This window comes from Nicotiana tomentosiformis, chromosome 9 (genome assembly GCF_000390325.3).
Source record: "Nicotiana tomentosiformis chromosome 9, ASM39032v3, whole genome shotgun sequence".
In the NCBI taxonomy this organism is placed as follows: domain Eukaryota; kingdom Viridiplantae; phylum Streptophyta; class Magnoliopsida; order Solanales; family Solanaceae; genus Nicotiana; species Nicotiana tomentosiformis.
This window is the reverse complement of record NC_090820.1, coordinates 777,457-793,441: the sequence shown is the minus strand read 5'-3', so window position 1 is coordinate 793,441 and position 15,985 is coordinate 777,457. Positions and strand designations below refer to the sequence as shown.

Here is a 15,985-nt window from a genome sequence, read left to right as displayed (position 1 = left end):
CGAAAGAATGTGGCGAGAAATGACATGATTTTCCAACGGTATGACTAGATATACACTGACGTTTGCATCGAGCCCGACTATGACGTACGTGATAGATGTCCCATCGGTTCAGTTTACTAAGGCATTATATGCATGTCAGACGATGGTCGGCCATTTTCTGATTTTGAACCGTCATTGCCAATCCTATAAATAGCTCCTCTTTTTACCGTTTTTTACTTTTATATCTTCAATTTCCAAATCTTCTAAGTTCTTTTTCGCATCTTCTGAGTTCTTCATCCGTAATCTGCGATTTTCACTGCAAAATCCCTCTTCAGAATACCAAATCTTGTCATCTTCCTCTATCTTCAAAATCCAAACGGCGAAAACGTCAAAAATCGTTCCTCAAAAAGAAAAAGCTTCCTCTTCGCGGCCCGCCGACGACAAAACACCGGTGGAGCCATGACCTGAGGAGTGTGTTCCCGGGGTATGTGTTATTACTTCTGATTTTAAGATCGACAAAGCTTCGTCAGTTCCCGGTCGATGTGAGCCAGTATCGAGGTACATGTGCTCGATAACCGAGGGACATCTTGAACAGTTAAGAAAAGATTGCAACTGGGAGAACAAAGAAGTGATAATCATGTCTCTCTCAAAGATATTACTACTCATGTGAAAGGGTTTTTAAGTGTTTATACTTACCCTTTCACGTTGGGCCCCGTCGACCCAGTTGTCATCAATTTTTGCCGCCAATACCAAATAACCCTGGGCCAAATCCATCCTTCTTTTTGGCGAATCGTTATTCTGATCCGCTTATTCGTGAAGAAAGTCGAGGGGATGCCTTTCACCCTCGACCACCTCATCAGATTGTACAGCCCCCGCCTCTATCGAGGTGGGTTAATAAAACTCCAGTGTCGGGGTAACAAAGTGTTGTTCTCGAGCATAGACAAGGACAAGGACCGAGGCTGGATGGGCAGGTTCATTCGAGTGAAGACTTCCGACCTAATCCCGACCGAGAAGATGCCATTTCCCAAGGAATGAAAAGTGAAGCATAAGTATAATTTTACTGTTAGCTCCTATCATGTTGCCCGTTCGTTTCTTTCTCACCGATATCCTTTTACGTGATGTAGCGGTTGCTTGGATGCCCGGTGTTGTTCCTATCTTTAAGAGCTGGGTACGGGACTTGACTTTGACCTCCACATACGCCGAGCGCTCGTGGCGCGACTTATCAAAGGGCCGATGGGAGGCTAAAACGCATGGTAAGCCTCTTTCCCATGTCTTCGATAATTCGAACAAAATGTCTTTTTTATACTTAACCAATTTTTTGTGTGTAGGATTGGGCAAAGATGCGATTATGAGCCGAGGAAGAGACTTCAACCCCGGTTCCAAAATCGGTAAAGGACAAAAAGAGAAAAAGGGCTTCTACTTCTGAGGATCCAAAATTTAAGACAAGGACGGCTCGTAAGCCGAGGAAGAATACCATCCTTTTCACCGAAGAATCAGTTCGGCGTCTAAGGGATGAAGACGAAGAAGAAGAAGAAAATGATGGGTCTATACTGGTGGTCTGAGTGAAGAAAACCATCAATGCCCCAAAGGCAGCTGGGTCGATGGCGGTTGATGAAGCTCCGTCTCGAACTGAGGGGATATCGGAGAAGGACTCGGGCAAAGTCCCCGAGTCATTGGAGATCGAGGATGCCTCCCACCGAAGTCAACAAACAGTGGATATATCTGAACCTCTTTGAACTGAGGAGAACGCCCCAAGCGACTTGCTTGGGGCAATAGTAATCGGAGACTCGCCTACTCTCCCTGCTTTTTCCGAAGGGGCGATTCGGGAAGCCCGAGCTTTGGGGACCCTTGAAGTAGACGGGGCCCATGAGGGAGAGGACCCCTTCCGTGATTTTCTTACCGGTATCGAGGATATTTCCGGCCCGAGTGACTCGTCGGGTCTTTTCTTCGAGGTTCAACGAACCCTGAATCGAGTAAGTCTCGATTCCCTTTGTTGATGTCATATTTTTCCATTTTCTACCTAACTTTTCCTCTTTTTTGTATAGGCTTTAGCTCCTCATCAAGAGGAGTTTTCCAAGTCTCCGGCAGAGATGAGACGACGTAAGGCCGACTTTCGAGGGATTTCGGAGGAGAGAAATTCCATCAAACTTCTTAGTGGACAGAAAGAGGAAGAGATCAAAGATCTTCGAGTCGAGTTGGCCAAGGCTCATCAAGATTAGACAGACCTGATTGAGCAGGTAATGAAAATTTTATAAGCTCATGGGCTCGACTCGGGAACGGTGGCTAACATTTCAATCACACAGCTGCATCAGAAGATTGAGAGGATCGAGCAGTTTTGTGAGGAGGTCGACACGATAAAGGCAAAGTCCTTAGGATGGAAAGAAGGTATGGATCGTCTTGCTGGAGAGAAAGAGACTGCTTGAGCTCAATTATCATCGGTCGAAAGTCAACTTCAAGGCATGAAGGAGAAGAGCTCGGCTCAAGCAAGAAAAATAGAGGAGCTCGAAGCTCGGTTGGCTTCCGAATTTGCTAAGGCCAAGAAAGCAAAGGCCGATGCGGATGCAATCATGGCCGTCTATCGGGCTGATATTGAAGCCGCTCAAGTACAAGTGAGAGAGGCAGTTGAGACCGCTCAAACTCGAGTACATTGGGTTGCTGAACTCACCAAATGCCAATCTAGGAGGGAAACCCTCGAGGATATCCATGCTCGAGGTTTTGACCTTACCGAAGAGATACTAAAGGCTAAAGAACTTGAAAGCGATGCTGTAGACTTGGCTTCCGATGACGATGGTGATGACATCGAGAGTGGGTCTGAGAGCGAGGAGGATCATGATGTAGAAGAGACTGCCCCCGGAGATAATCAGGAAACTTAGGGTTTTTTCCAATTTGATCTTTTTGTGTAGGGTCCTGATCGGACCTTGTAAATACTCTTATATATATATATAAAGATCTTTTCCTTTCCCGACTTATCTTTGTTTAATCCTCTGCCTTGTGAAGATTTTGTTTCATTCATGTCTTATGAAAGTTTTCATAAGTTCGAGACTTTAGGCAATTTGATCGAAGTCAGACCTTGTAGTCTTTATAACCGAGTGAGTGTTTGCTTGAGCTCGAAGTAAGAGTAGCCCTTAGGCTTAATAGTTGAGTGAGTGTTTGCTCGAGCTCGAAGTAAGAGTAGCCCTTAAGCTTAATAGTCGAGTGAGTGTTTGCTCGAACTCGAAGTAAGAGTGGCCCTTAGGCTTTATGGTCGAGTGAGTGTTTGCTCGAACTCAGGGTAAGAGTGGCCCTTAGGTTTAGTAGTCGAGTGAGTGTTATCTCGAACTCGAAGTAAGAGTAGCCCTTAGGCATAATAGTCGAGTGAGTGATTGGTCAAACTCGAAGTAAGAGTGGCCCTTAGGCATAATAGTCGAGTGAGTGATTGCTCGAACTTAAAGTAAGAGTAGCCCTTAGGATTAGTAATCGAGTGAGTGTTAGCTTGAACTTAAAGTAAGAGTAGCCCTTAGGCATAGTAGTCGAATGAGTGATTGCTCGAACTCGAAGTAAGAGTGGCTCTTAGGCTTTTTGGTCGAGTGAGTATTTGCCCGAACTCGAGGTAAGAGTGGCCATTAGGCCTTATGGTCGAGTGAGTGTTTTCTCGAACTCGAGGTAAGAGTGTCCCTTAGGCCTTATGGTTGAGTGAGTGACTACTCAAACTAGAAATAAGAGTATCCCTTAGGCCTAATAGTCGAGTGAGTGTTTTCTCGAACTCGAAGTAAGACTAGCCCTTAGGCATAATAGTCGAGTGAGTGATTACTCGAACTCGAAGTAAGAGTAGCCCTTAGGCTTAATAGTCGAGTAAGTGTTTACTCGAACTCGAAGTAAGAGTGGCCCTTAGGCTTTATGGTCGAGTGAGTGTTTGCTCGAAATCGGGGTAAGAGTGGCCCTTAGGCTGAGTGAGTGTTAGCTTGAACTCGAAGTAAGAGTAGCCCTTAGGCATAATAGTTAGGCATAATAGTCAAGTGAGTGATTGCTCAAACTCGAAGTAAGAGTAGCCCTTAGGCGTAATAGTCTAGTGAGTGGTTGCTCGAACTCGAAGTAAGTGTGGCCCTTAAGTATAATAGTCAAGTGAGTGATTGCTCGAACTCGAAGTAAGAGTAGCCCTTAGGCTTAGTAGTCGAGTGAGTGTTAGCTCGAACTCGAAGTAAGAGTAGCCCTTAGGCATAATAGTCGAGTGAGTGATTGCTCGAACTCGAAGTAAGAGTGGCCCTTAGGCATTTCGGTTTAGTGAGTGTTTGCTCGAACTCGAGGTAAGAGTGACCCTTAGGCCTTATGATCGAGTGAGTAACTGCTCGAACTCAAAATAAGAGGATCCCTTAGGCTTAATAGTTGAGTGAGTGTTTGCTCGAACTCAAAGTAAGAGTGGCCCTTAGGCTTTGCGGTCGAGTGAGTATTTGCCCGAACTCGAGGTAAGAGTGGCCATTAGGCCTTATGGTCGAGTGAGTGTTTGCTCGAACTCGAAATAAGAGTAGCCCTTAGGCTTAATAGTCGAGTGAGTGTTTGCTCGAACTCAAAGTAAGAGTAGCCCTTAGGCTTAGTAGTCGAGTGAGTGACTACTCGAACTCAAAATAAGAGTAGCCCTTAGGCTTAATAGTCGAGTGAGTGTTTGCTCGAACTCGAAGTAATGTAGCCAGTAGGCTTTATGGTTGAGCGAGAGTTTTTCTCAAACTCGAAGTGATGTAGCCCTTAGGCTTATGTGGGGCTTGATTTCATTGATTTTTCGGTTGGCAGTCCCCGATTTATGGGGTAATGGTCGGCCCTTAAGCCTGTTTGCATAATAGATCATGGAATAGAGGATGGATTCTGAGATACGAGATATCAGTAAAGAAGAAATTTCTCTTCATGTCATTATACATGTGTTCATGTTTTGTACCAGGGATCGATCAAACTATACGAGCATGGTTCGTTTTGATCATTTGGCTTTTATAATGTTTCCTATCGTAAACCTGTTGCCATGAAGTAACTTCCTTGCATCAAACTTGATAATCGAATTTGATATATTCGAGGGTAATGCCCCCAGTATCCGAGGTTAATTGTAAAGAGGCCTCAGATACTGTTGAATTATTCTAAGTTAGCACGATCAATAGTTGCCTCATTAAAAACCCTGCCGAAAAACGCATTTGGGACAAAATCGGTCTAAGGGAAAAAGAGTGCAACGCGTGCTTTCAGGCCTAAAAACTTTGAGTTAAATAATCCATCCCTATTTCTGGTCGAACACCTGCAAGGGTTAATTTCGAAATATAAATGAACATAAGAGGGTTGTACCTTAACAGTAGTATCGTTTTAGGTGTGATACGTTCCATCTGCTTGGTAGTTGTTTGCCGTTTACTACACTGAGCTTGTAGGATCCTTTCCGACAATTTCGAGAACCTGATACAGTCCTTCCCAGTTCGGACCCAATTTTCCTTCATTTGAATTTCAGGTGTTAAGGGTGACTTTCCTTAGCATTAAGTCCCCGATTTTAAAATATCGAAGATTGGTTCTTCGATTATAATACCTTTCTATTCGTTATTTTTGGACGGCCAATCGAACGAGAGCGACTTCTCGTCTTTCGTCCAACAATTCTAGGCTTGTATTCATGGTCTCGTTATTCAACTCATTTGTTGTATATCGAAACCTGATGCTAGGTTCTCCGACCTCTACTAGGATCACAACTTCGGCGCCATAAACCAACGAGAATGGCATTGCTCCGGTACTGGATTTCGATGTTGTGTGGTATGCCCATAGGACTTCGGGTAGTATTTCTCTCCATTTTCCTTTGGCATCGGTCAATCTCTTCTTAAGATTTTGGATGATGGTTTTGTTGGTCTATTCGGCTTGTCCGTTCCCGCTGGGATGATACAGTGTTGATAGGATCCTTTTGATTTTGTGATCTTCGAGAAATTTAGTTACTTTGCTTCCGATGAATTGCTTTCCATTATCACATACAATCTCGGATGGCATACCGAACCGACATATGATGTGGTCCCAAACGAAGTCTATCACTTCCTTTTCTCTAACTTTCTCGAAAGCCTGTGCTTCAACCCATTTAGTAAAATAATGAAAAGTCATGTTGACTTGATTTATCACGAGGAGGGAATCACATTTAGCCTCAACGACCTCAACTCCCAAACTTTTAGCTCGTTCGAGACCTGCAATCATGGACTCACACTCGGCCTCATTGTTAGTCAATTTTATAGTTTTAATAAACTGTCTAACTATATTACATGTAGGTGATTTTAGTACGATGCCCAGTCCGGAATTGTGTACCTCGTTCCTCTCGAATTAGGACTCCACTTACCGCTATCTCCGAGATAACTAGATACATATAAAGTTGTTCGTCTTCCTTCGGGGTATGAAGCAACGGAGGGCTCAATAAATACCGTTTTTGCTCTTCCAAAGCCTGCTGACATTCCGGAGTCCATGCAAAATTGCTTTTCTTTTTAAGCGGAGAGAAATATCGGTGGCTCCTATCCGAGGATATCGAAATGAATCGTCCCAGGGCGGCTATCCGTCCCGTTAGCCTTTGTACGACCTTTACATTATCTACCACTGTGATGTCCTCGATTGCTTTGATATTATCGGGGTTAATCTTGATTCCTCGATTGGACACCATAAAATCGAGAAACTTGCTCGAGCCAACCCCTAAGCACATTTTTCGGGATTGAGCTTCATATTGTACTTCCTTAGTATGTCTAAAGTTTCCTGCAAATGCTTTAAATGGTCCTCTGCTCGCAGGGATTTAACTAACATGTCATCAATATAAACCTCCATTGATTTTTCTATTTTCTTTTCGAACATTTTGTTTACTAGGCGTTGATAAGTTACGCCAGCATTTTTTAGGCCGAATGGCATTACATTATAACAGTAAGTCTCATACTTAGTGATAAATGAGGTTTTTTCTTGATCCTCAGGGTTCAATTGTATTTGGTTGTACCTGGAATAGGCATCGAGAAAACTGAGAGTCTCGTGGCCGGCTGTGGCATCGATCATACGATTGATATTAGGCAAAAGAAAAGAATCCTTAGGGCATGCTTTATTCAGGTCTTTATAATCTTTACACATTCTAAGTTTGTTCCCCTTTTTAGGGACTACCACCACATTTTCTAGCCATTCGGGATATCTTACTTCCCGAATGGACCCTATTTTAAGAAGTTTGGTTACCTCGTCTTTGATGAAGGCATGTTTGACCTCGTGCTGGGGACTTCTTTTTTGTTTTACCGGGTGGAACTTTGTGTCCAAACTTATCTTATGAGTGGTGATTCCTGGTAGGATCCCTGTCATGTCAAGATGGGACCAAGCAAAACAGTCTATGTTAGCTATAAGAAATTAAATAAGCTTTCTCCTGTGCTCGAGATCTAACCCCATGCCCAGGTATACCTTTCGTTCGGGAAGATATTCGATTAGTATAACTTGCTCCAGTTCTTCGACCGTTGATTGGATAGCATCGGAATCATCGAGAACTACAAAGGGTCGAGGGACCTCATGTTCATCATCTTCGTCAGTCTTCTGATTCTCTAATTGGGTCGAAGCTGATGTTTGTGATTGCTATTTGGTATTCCATTCCTCCTTCGAATCCGATCCTTTTGCTGATGATAATGATGATATTGGAATCACTTCATTGACGACAAATATTTCTTTTGCGGCCGGTTGCTCCCCGTAGACTGTTTTGATTCCCTCCGATGTTGGGAACTTCAAAACCTGGTGGAAGGTCTAGGGCACAACCCTCATATTGTGGATCCATTGTCTTCCGAACAGGGCGTTGTATCTCATATCGCCTTCGATCACATGGAACTTCATTTCTTGTATGGTCCTGACCACGTTAACTGGAAGGATTATTTCGCCCTTAGTAGATTCACATGCTATGTTGAATTCGTTTAGTACCAAGGTTGCATGACCTAGTCCTATAGACCGAGTTGCTCTACGACCCTCGACGAATGATGTTAGCCAAACTACCTGGATCAACTAACACACGTTTAACTTGAGTTTTATTCATTAGTACGGATATTACCAGTGCATCGTTATGTGGTTGCATAATTCCTTCTGCATCTTCGCTATTAAAGGACAAAGTTCCTTCAGGGGAGTAATCCTGAGTCCGAAGTCGCTTTTCTCTTACAATCGACATCTTAGTGTGTTTAAGCACCGGGCCCTGGGGGGTATCGATCCCACCAATGATCATGTGGATGATGTGTTATGGCTCTTCTTGTTCATTTTGTCTACTGAAATTCCTGTTTTTGAAATGGGTTTTGGCCATGTCACTTTAAAATTCTCGAAGGTGCCCTTTATTGAATAACCGGGCTACCTCCTCTCTCAGTTGCCTGCAATCTTCCGTTCTGTGGCCATGAGTACCAATATATTTGCACATTTTATTAGGATTCCTTTGGTCAGGATCGGTCTGCAGAGGTCGATGCCATTTAGTATCTTTGATGCGTCCGATAGCCGGCACATTGGCGGATGCATCGATGCTGAAGTTATACTCTGATAACCGTGGTGCTTCCTTATGTACGGTATGACTGTCGAACCCACTCCTGTTCATCATCGCCCGAGACCCTTGGCCTCGATCACTTCTCCTTTCGCCTCGTACGAGGTTGCGCAAATGTTCGCTACCCCTACGATCTCCATTTTATAGCCGATATCGATCCTTGTTTGACTTTGGTTCTCGGTCGATGTCCCTTTTAATAATGGGCCTAGACCCCAACTGGTCGTCTTCAACTCTGATCTTCGATTGATATCGATTATGTACATCGGCCTAAGTAATAGCCAAGTACTCGATCAAATTCTGCTTCAACTGTCGTGAAGTCATCGAGCTACGCTCGTTCAGTCCTTGAGTGAAAGCTTGTACAACCCAATCGTCAGTGACCGGTGGTAAATCCATTCGTTCCGTTTGGAAATGAGATACAAACTCTCTCAGTATCTCGTTGTCCTTCTGTCTTACCTTGAAAATGTCTGACTTCCTTGTCTTGACCTTTATGGCCCTGCCGTGTGCTTTTACGAAAGAATCTACAAGCATAGAAAAAGAATTGATAGAGTTAGACGGCAAATTATGATACCATATCATTTCTCCCTTTGACAGGGTTTCACCGAATTTTTTCAATAATACAGATTCAATCTCATCATCTTCTAGATCGTTCCCTTTAATGGCACATGTGTAAGAGGTGACATGTTCGTTGGGGTCGGTCGTTCCATTATACTTAGGAATTTCGGGCATGCAAAACTTCTTTGGGATTGGTTTAGGAGCCGCGCTCGGGGGGAAATGCTTTTGTACAAATATTTTGGAATCTAAGCCCTTCAATATCGGAGGTGCCCCCAGGATTTGATCAACCCTGGAGTTATACGTTTCCACATTTTTGTCGTTTGCTTCGATCCTCCTTTCTCCTGACTTTATTCATTTTGTCATTTCTTCGAACATCTTAACGATTTCGGGATTAGTCCCCGATTCTTGCTCATTTGATCTTTCTATGGCTGGGCCCATTTTGTGGGTGACTTCTTGGGGTGGACTGGGCTCGAGTCTGGTCGGTGCCTGGGTTTGGCTCTATAATTGTGCTATTGCTACTTGTTGATCTTGCAACATTTCAAAAATCATTCGCAAGCTGATTCTGTTTCCCTCGTTTTGGGTATTTTGAGCTACAGACCGAGTTCCACCATGAATGCTATTTTTAGGGTCGAAACGTTGGTTCGCCTCGATGGCCACATGTGAATTAACGTCTATTGGATCTTCGACCCGAGCTCCAACGGGATCGACGAGTGGCCTTCTACCCCCGGGGGTTAAGTTGTTGTTCTCATCTTGAAGGCTAACTTTGTTGTCGATAGGTAGGGCCATTAATTGAGAATTCATCATTTTCAACCTGAAATCAAAGATACTTCCAAGAGCACGCGTAAAATGGTGTGTTTTGTAGAGATTCGTACCAAATAACCACTGTTACCCTTAGCCCCACGGTGGGCGCCAAACTGTTTACCCAAAAAATGGATAGAGTTGAATTTATACGTAGTTTTAAGGGTACGTGGTATAATTTAACACAAATCGTAAAGGTAAGTAGAAATACGTCGAATATTGATTGTAAAGAATGAAACACGAATCGAATTGAATGGAGAATGATTTATGAACAAGTAAGATGAATCAATGCATAAAGCTCACAAAAGGATAATCTCTGAATATAAGAATGTATGAATGCCTTAATCTTGGATCCCCCTCTAGAAATAGTAGCCATCCCTCTTATAGTAGAGGGATCATACTTTAGATATAACTAAAAATACATAGTGGGGATCCCATGATAGATTGGTTTTTCCCTAATTCCCACCGAGATTCTCTCCCTTAGTGCAGCCGTAATGGCTCTTGTCTCTTGGCTCGATCTTGATCGGATTTGGTATTGGTCGATTTCCATATTTAGAGCTCGATATTAACTCGAGGCTTGGTATCGACTCAAGCTCAATATTGGTTGGTCTCTGTCTCTAAAGCTCGATGACACCCCTTCAGATCATAGTTCAATTTGGACGGGAGCTCTGTAATGACTTCGAGCTCGGTATTCGATCGGTCCCAGAAATTTGAGCTCGGTACCCTGGCTTCAGATATTATCTCGATATTATGAAGATGACCTTCGGTCCATTACGTTACAATCTTGACTAATCATACGAAGGTCGAAACCAGTTTTGACTGTATACACTAATACTAACGGGTTCTTCTTCCTTATTGCTTCACTTTTAGTTCATAATATACACGTATTTAAAACGAGGAAGGTTTTGTTTGAATAGATAATAAATATAAAGGTGCTAACCAAGCGATTATCTACTTTAACATAGAGTCTTACTAAAGCAAGAAGCTCTTGCGAGTAGAACATAGGAAAGAGTAGCTTAGTATCGCAAGGAACTTTTTCAAGTTTTTAGTGAACTAATTCCCACTCTTACATCTTATTATATTATTCGGATGGTTGTTGCCCATTGTGTTGTATCGTATTGTTACTTTAAATACAATGTTTGTTTTGATTGTTACTTAAATTTTATTGTATCGTATCGTTAAATGCGTCATTACGTAACGACGAAAAATGTCACTTTATGAAACGACGGATTTGATGTGGTGACATCGTTTCCTTATTTTTCCCTCCCATCTAGCCCTTCTTTATTATTAAATAATTATATTTTATTCTTTATCTTGTTTTTTATACAATAATTCTTCTTTGTTTCCTAATTTTTCTTGGTAATGTTGCAAGTTTATTCTTCATATTGTTAGTGAGTGGTATCATAAAATGATGGTAAACAATACAATCTATCCAAGCGTTGTATTTATTAAACAATACAATACAGTACAGTACAATACAATACGATACATTATGAAACGACATGTAACAGCCATCCAAACAATCTGTGAGTTGGTAAGACTTGAAGCAAGTACTCGAGCAAATCTGAGGAAGAGCCACTTGAGTGGATCCAAATTTTAAACAATATAAACATTTATTATTTTTAGAAACTTGTAGCTTTTTAAAATTGTTGTTTTATAATTTGAACATTTTGTTTGAATATAATTTTTGTCAACAAAAACAACAACATATCTAGTATATTCCCACAATATTGGGTCTAGAAAGAGTAATGCGTATGTATACCTTACCCCTACCTTGTAAAGATATAGAAACTATTTTCGATAAATTCCCAACTTATAAAAAAAAAAAAAAGCAATTCACAGTAGGTTTGAAAAAGAAAAAAATAGTAAAGAAGCCATGTTGAAAATAATAAACGAAGAACAATAACAATAATAAAATAATAAATTAATAAGAAAATCGACAAAAGGGAAACAACATGTAGTAATAGAGATCGAAGGCTAAGATAATACTCCACTAGAATGGAAATAATAATACTATTGATATGAAAAATACGAATAGATACAGTATCCCAAATTCGACTACCTACTAACCTTGTACTTTAATACCCGACCTACATATCTTTCTATTTAGGGTCATGTACTTGGTAAGCTGAAGATGTGTCATGCCCTACCTAATCACTTCTTCCAATACTTCTTTGACCTACCTTACCTCTCCTTAGACCTACGATAGCCAACCTTTACATCTTCTCACCAGGGCACCTATACATCTTCACACGCCAGCCCCGCTTCCGTAATCTTGTCAAGTGTCAACCACGATCCACTCCCACCTTATTTATGAATTTATATCATTTTTTCAAAAAACAATTCCCATGATACAAGATACATTGCTTACCAAGAGACTAGTACATACATACATGAATATCTACATATTTGACTGGATAATTTGATTACTGTTATAAGAAAAATCAAATTATGGTGGATGTCTACTCTTCCTCCATGATCTTCTCAAATGCTTAATGACATATTCAATGACATATTTCTATGCTTAATGACATATTCAATAATATATTTTTCTTTACTTTTCATGCCTATATAAAGGCCTTGTAATAGATAAAAAAAATACACACAATTGAAGAAGAAAATCTCTTCCTTCTCTCTATCTCCATTTCTTGTTCATATTTTACTAAATTGCTTTTATTTCATAACAACATGTCTTGTTCATGTTTTACTAAGTTGCTTTTATTTTATACCACGTTATCAGCACGATGCCCTAATCAATTGAGTTACTTACATCTACAAAATTGTCCTACATCATAAAAGGCATGTTCCTGCTGTGCCTAATATTCATCTTGAAGAGATAAGCTTTTCTTTCTCATTTAGCAATTTCAAAGAATGGTATCAAACATAATTGAAGTAACAATAAGGTTGAGGAGACCAGTACACTGTGATAAGGCATATAATGCTAATTTAAGATACGTTTTCTAATCCTTTTTAATTAATTTATTTTCTTATTCGTTTTTCTCATAGGTTCTTTATTTGTTATGAAAGTTTCCAATGCTAAGTATTTTCTTCTTACAAATCCATTCATATTCTTAAGTGTTTTACTTTATAAAGGAAAATACTTAAATGTAAACTAAGTACTACTCCATATTTTACTTATTTTATTTTGTTGCATTATCAATATCCATTTCAATGAACGAGTTTCTAATATTTGTTGTAAGTTTGGTATGATCTCTTTCATCTCGTATCCTGGTTATATAGATCTTATTATAAGAATCAGAAGTATATAATGATGCAACCAAGAGTTACGTACTAAACCAAAGACCAAAAGAAGTACAAGAAATTGGGGAGCTACTACAGCTTTTGCAAAGTCATTTGAGGAACTTTGGTTCCTTAGTTAAAAAAAAAGCAAGAACCTTATGTAAAGTTTTCCTTAACTTAACATTTTCCTATAAAATTTATGCTTGACCATCATGCGCCATTCTGACTTTTGAAAAGGTAATGTGAGGTAAGTTTCTCTCGGGTAATCTTAATAGCACAACTAGCATACGTTATTGATAAATAAATATACGATCTAAATGGAAAAATATTTTGAATTAGCATTTGACGATCAAAACTTTTAATTCTCGTATATTAAAAAATTGAGTGAGTTTGTATCTCTGCAACCTAATTTTTTATTATTTGTACACGATATTCTTAGTACACTCCATTAAATAAATAAATAAAGGTTTAGTTTCTTGTGACTTAAAAAACATAACTGCTCCTATTTTATAACTGATGTGGGAGGCAACAATATGGTAGAGTCATTCCAGTATTGACTTTTTCATTAATGTTAAAAATATTGCCAATGATTTTTTCAATTAAAGGTTCTGCTATATCTCTTTATTTTTCTAGAGAGCATAATACTTAGTTTCCATAAAAGTGCATGGTAACTAGTAGTACTATATTATTCCTAGTCATATCACTTTCATTTTGAAGTAAGCTTATTGCAGCAAAGACCACATGTGAATTTTTAATATTATTTTGTATTTTCATATATCTGTTTGACATTAATTACTTAGCTGATTTGAGTAAACGAAAGTCTATTGTTGAGAACTATATCCAAATAACATTATGAATAGTTTAACTCAAGAGGTAAACATTGCCTTCGCAATAATAATAATAATAGTTCTTCAAAATGCGAAGACAATGTTTACCATCAAATTGGTATGCAAAATAATAAAGCACGCCACCGATTATGATACATTCATTGAAGAGAATGTGACTTGTGATAAGCATTGAGAATACGGACCCATTCCTAAAGGTGAATGTTGTAATATGTGATAAAAATAATGAATAAAGACATGCAATGCATGATTGGATGAATACCACACAACTCACCTCCGAGGGAGGTTTGAGTGAAATAAAGAGAATAAATATTATTGTGTGGTTACGTGAATATGTCATTGGTCGCGTACATGTGATACGCCAAAAAATATTTTGTTGTGCCTTATATAAGGTTATTAAAGGCAAAATTAAAGCAAAAAAAAAATGACTTTGCTTATGATGATTTTGACAATGACAATTTATTATGATATAATTTTCTCCATGAAGGATACATTTACTATATGAATAGTGTGACAAAAGATCTTGTAGTACAAAAGTTATTAAGAGCTCCGAAAAAATTAATTTATTACTACCCGGATGAATAAAAGTATTCACGACATTGATATTGTAAAGTCTCAAAAGAAACTTTTTGAGTTTCAAATGTATAAGTCAATAAGTGGTTGGCATATTGAGACTATAAATGAAAGGAATATTGAATATTTTCATATTTCTATAATCATAACGGATAAATATGAAAGATTACCCGATTTTTTTTCTATTTATACTACACAAATATAAGCATGATGATGGAATTATATGTCACAAGTAAACTAGAGGTTTACTAAAATAAATATTAGTTGGCATGACCGGTTGACCATCTCGGTTCAATTATAATGCGAAAAAATTAATTGAGAATTACATTGACATATATTGAAGAAATATAAGATTCTTCAAGAATTCTCTTGTGTTGCTTATTCTCATGATATATCAGTTAAAGTTGGGATTGAATCCTTTGATTTCTGGAACTAATAAAAGGTAATAAATATATGGGCCCAGTCACCTGCCATGTCGACTGTTTACTATTATATGATTTTAATAGATGTATCTATTCTTTGGTCACATGCGCATTTGTTATCAACTTACAGTTTGACCTTTGCATGATTGATTGCTCAAATTATTAGAGCACAGTTCCAAAATATAAATTATGATTATTTATCTTGATAATACTGGTTTAAATCCAAGTTGGTTTAGCAGAAATTGTATGCCTCCAATTATAGCTAAACCATTAGTTATGAGAACAAAATTGCCAAAATAAAATTTGGTATGTGATGTATTATTTAATATACAACAACACTTGTATGCATCTAGCCAAATTAAGATAAGTTCTCCCTATCACAATCGGTTCAGGGTCAGGAACCAAATAATTTTTATCTAGAAATATGAATGTGCTATATGATTTAATTATTCCACCACAATGTACAAAGATGGATCCCCAAATAAGGTTAGGGATATGTGTCGGTGATCCCAACAATATGGGAAGAAAATGGGCAGCTGAAAAAGTAATGCATGTAATGAATTATTATGAGTACATCTAGATCCTCGTATGAGAAAATGTAAACTTGAAGTTCAAGGGATAATTCATTTGCAAAATATTGCATACGTATTTGCTGACCCAAAGTTAAATATCATATTCAGCTGCTAATGCTCCAAATAAAATAAAGTTCATAATGAATAGAGTCTATGGCATGCATGAAGCATAATAGACTAATCGGTTCCAAAGATAAAACTCCTTAAAAAAGAAGAGGAGCAAATGTTCAAGATTGTCATAATAAGGAGGCAAGTGCTCTAGAAGAGCACCACGATATAGCACTTCATAAGACCTCATGGGAAAGGCTCAGGTACCTGAAAATAATAAGATAAAGAGATCTCAATAAGTTATGTCTTTATTGGGTAATAGTAGAACCGATATAAAATGATCATCGACGATATTGTTAATATAATGTAGCGCTCAATATTATTAATATTGACGAGGATCTTGAGCTCAAATCTATCATGAAATTTAGACAGATAAATGATTGACCAACTAAAAAATACGCA

General features: G+C 39.0%; 1 protein-coding gene across 1 annotated transcript; it reads left to right on the top strand.

The window, feature by feature from the left end:
* Window positions 1-2,438: 2,438 nt before the first annotated feature.
* Window positions 2,439-2,852, top strand: LOC138899515 (uncharacterized). Its single transcript, XM_070186041.1, has one exon. The coding sequence runs from the start codon at window positions 2,439-2,441 to the stop codon at window positions 2,850-2,852; it is 414 nt and encodes a 137-aa protein (XP_070042142.1).
* Window positions 2,853-15,985: the final 13,133 nt, after the last annotated feature.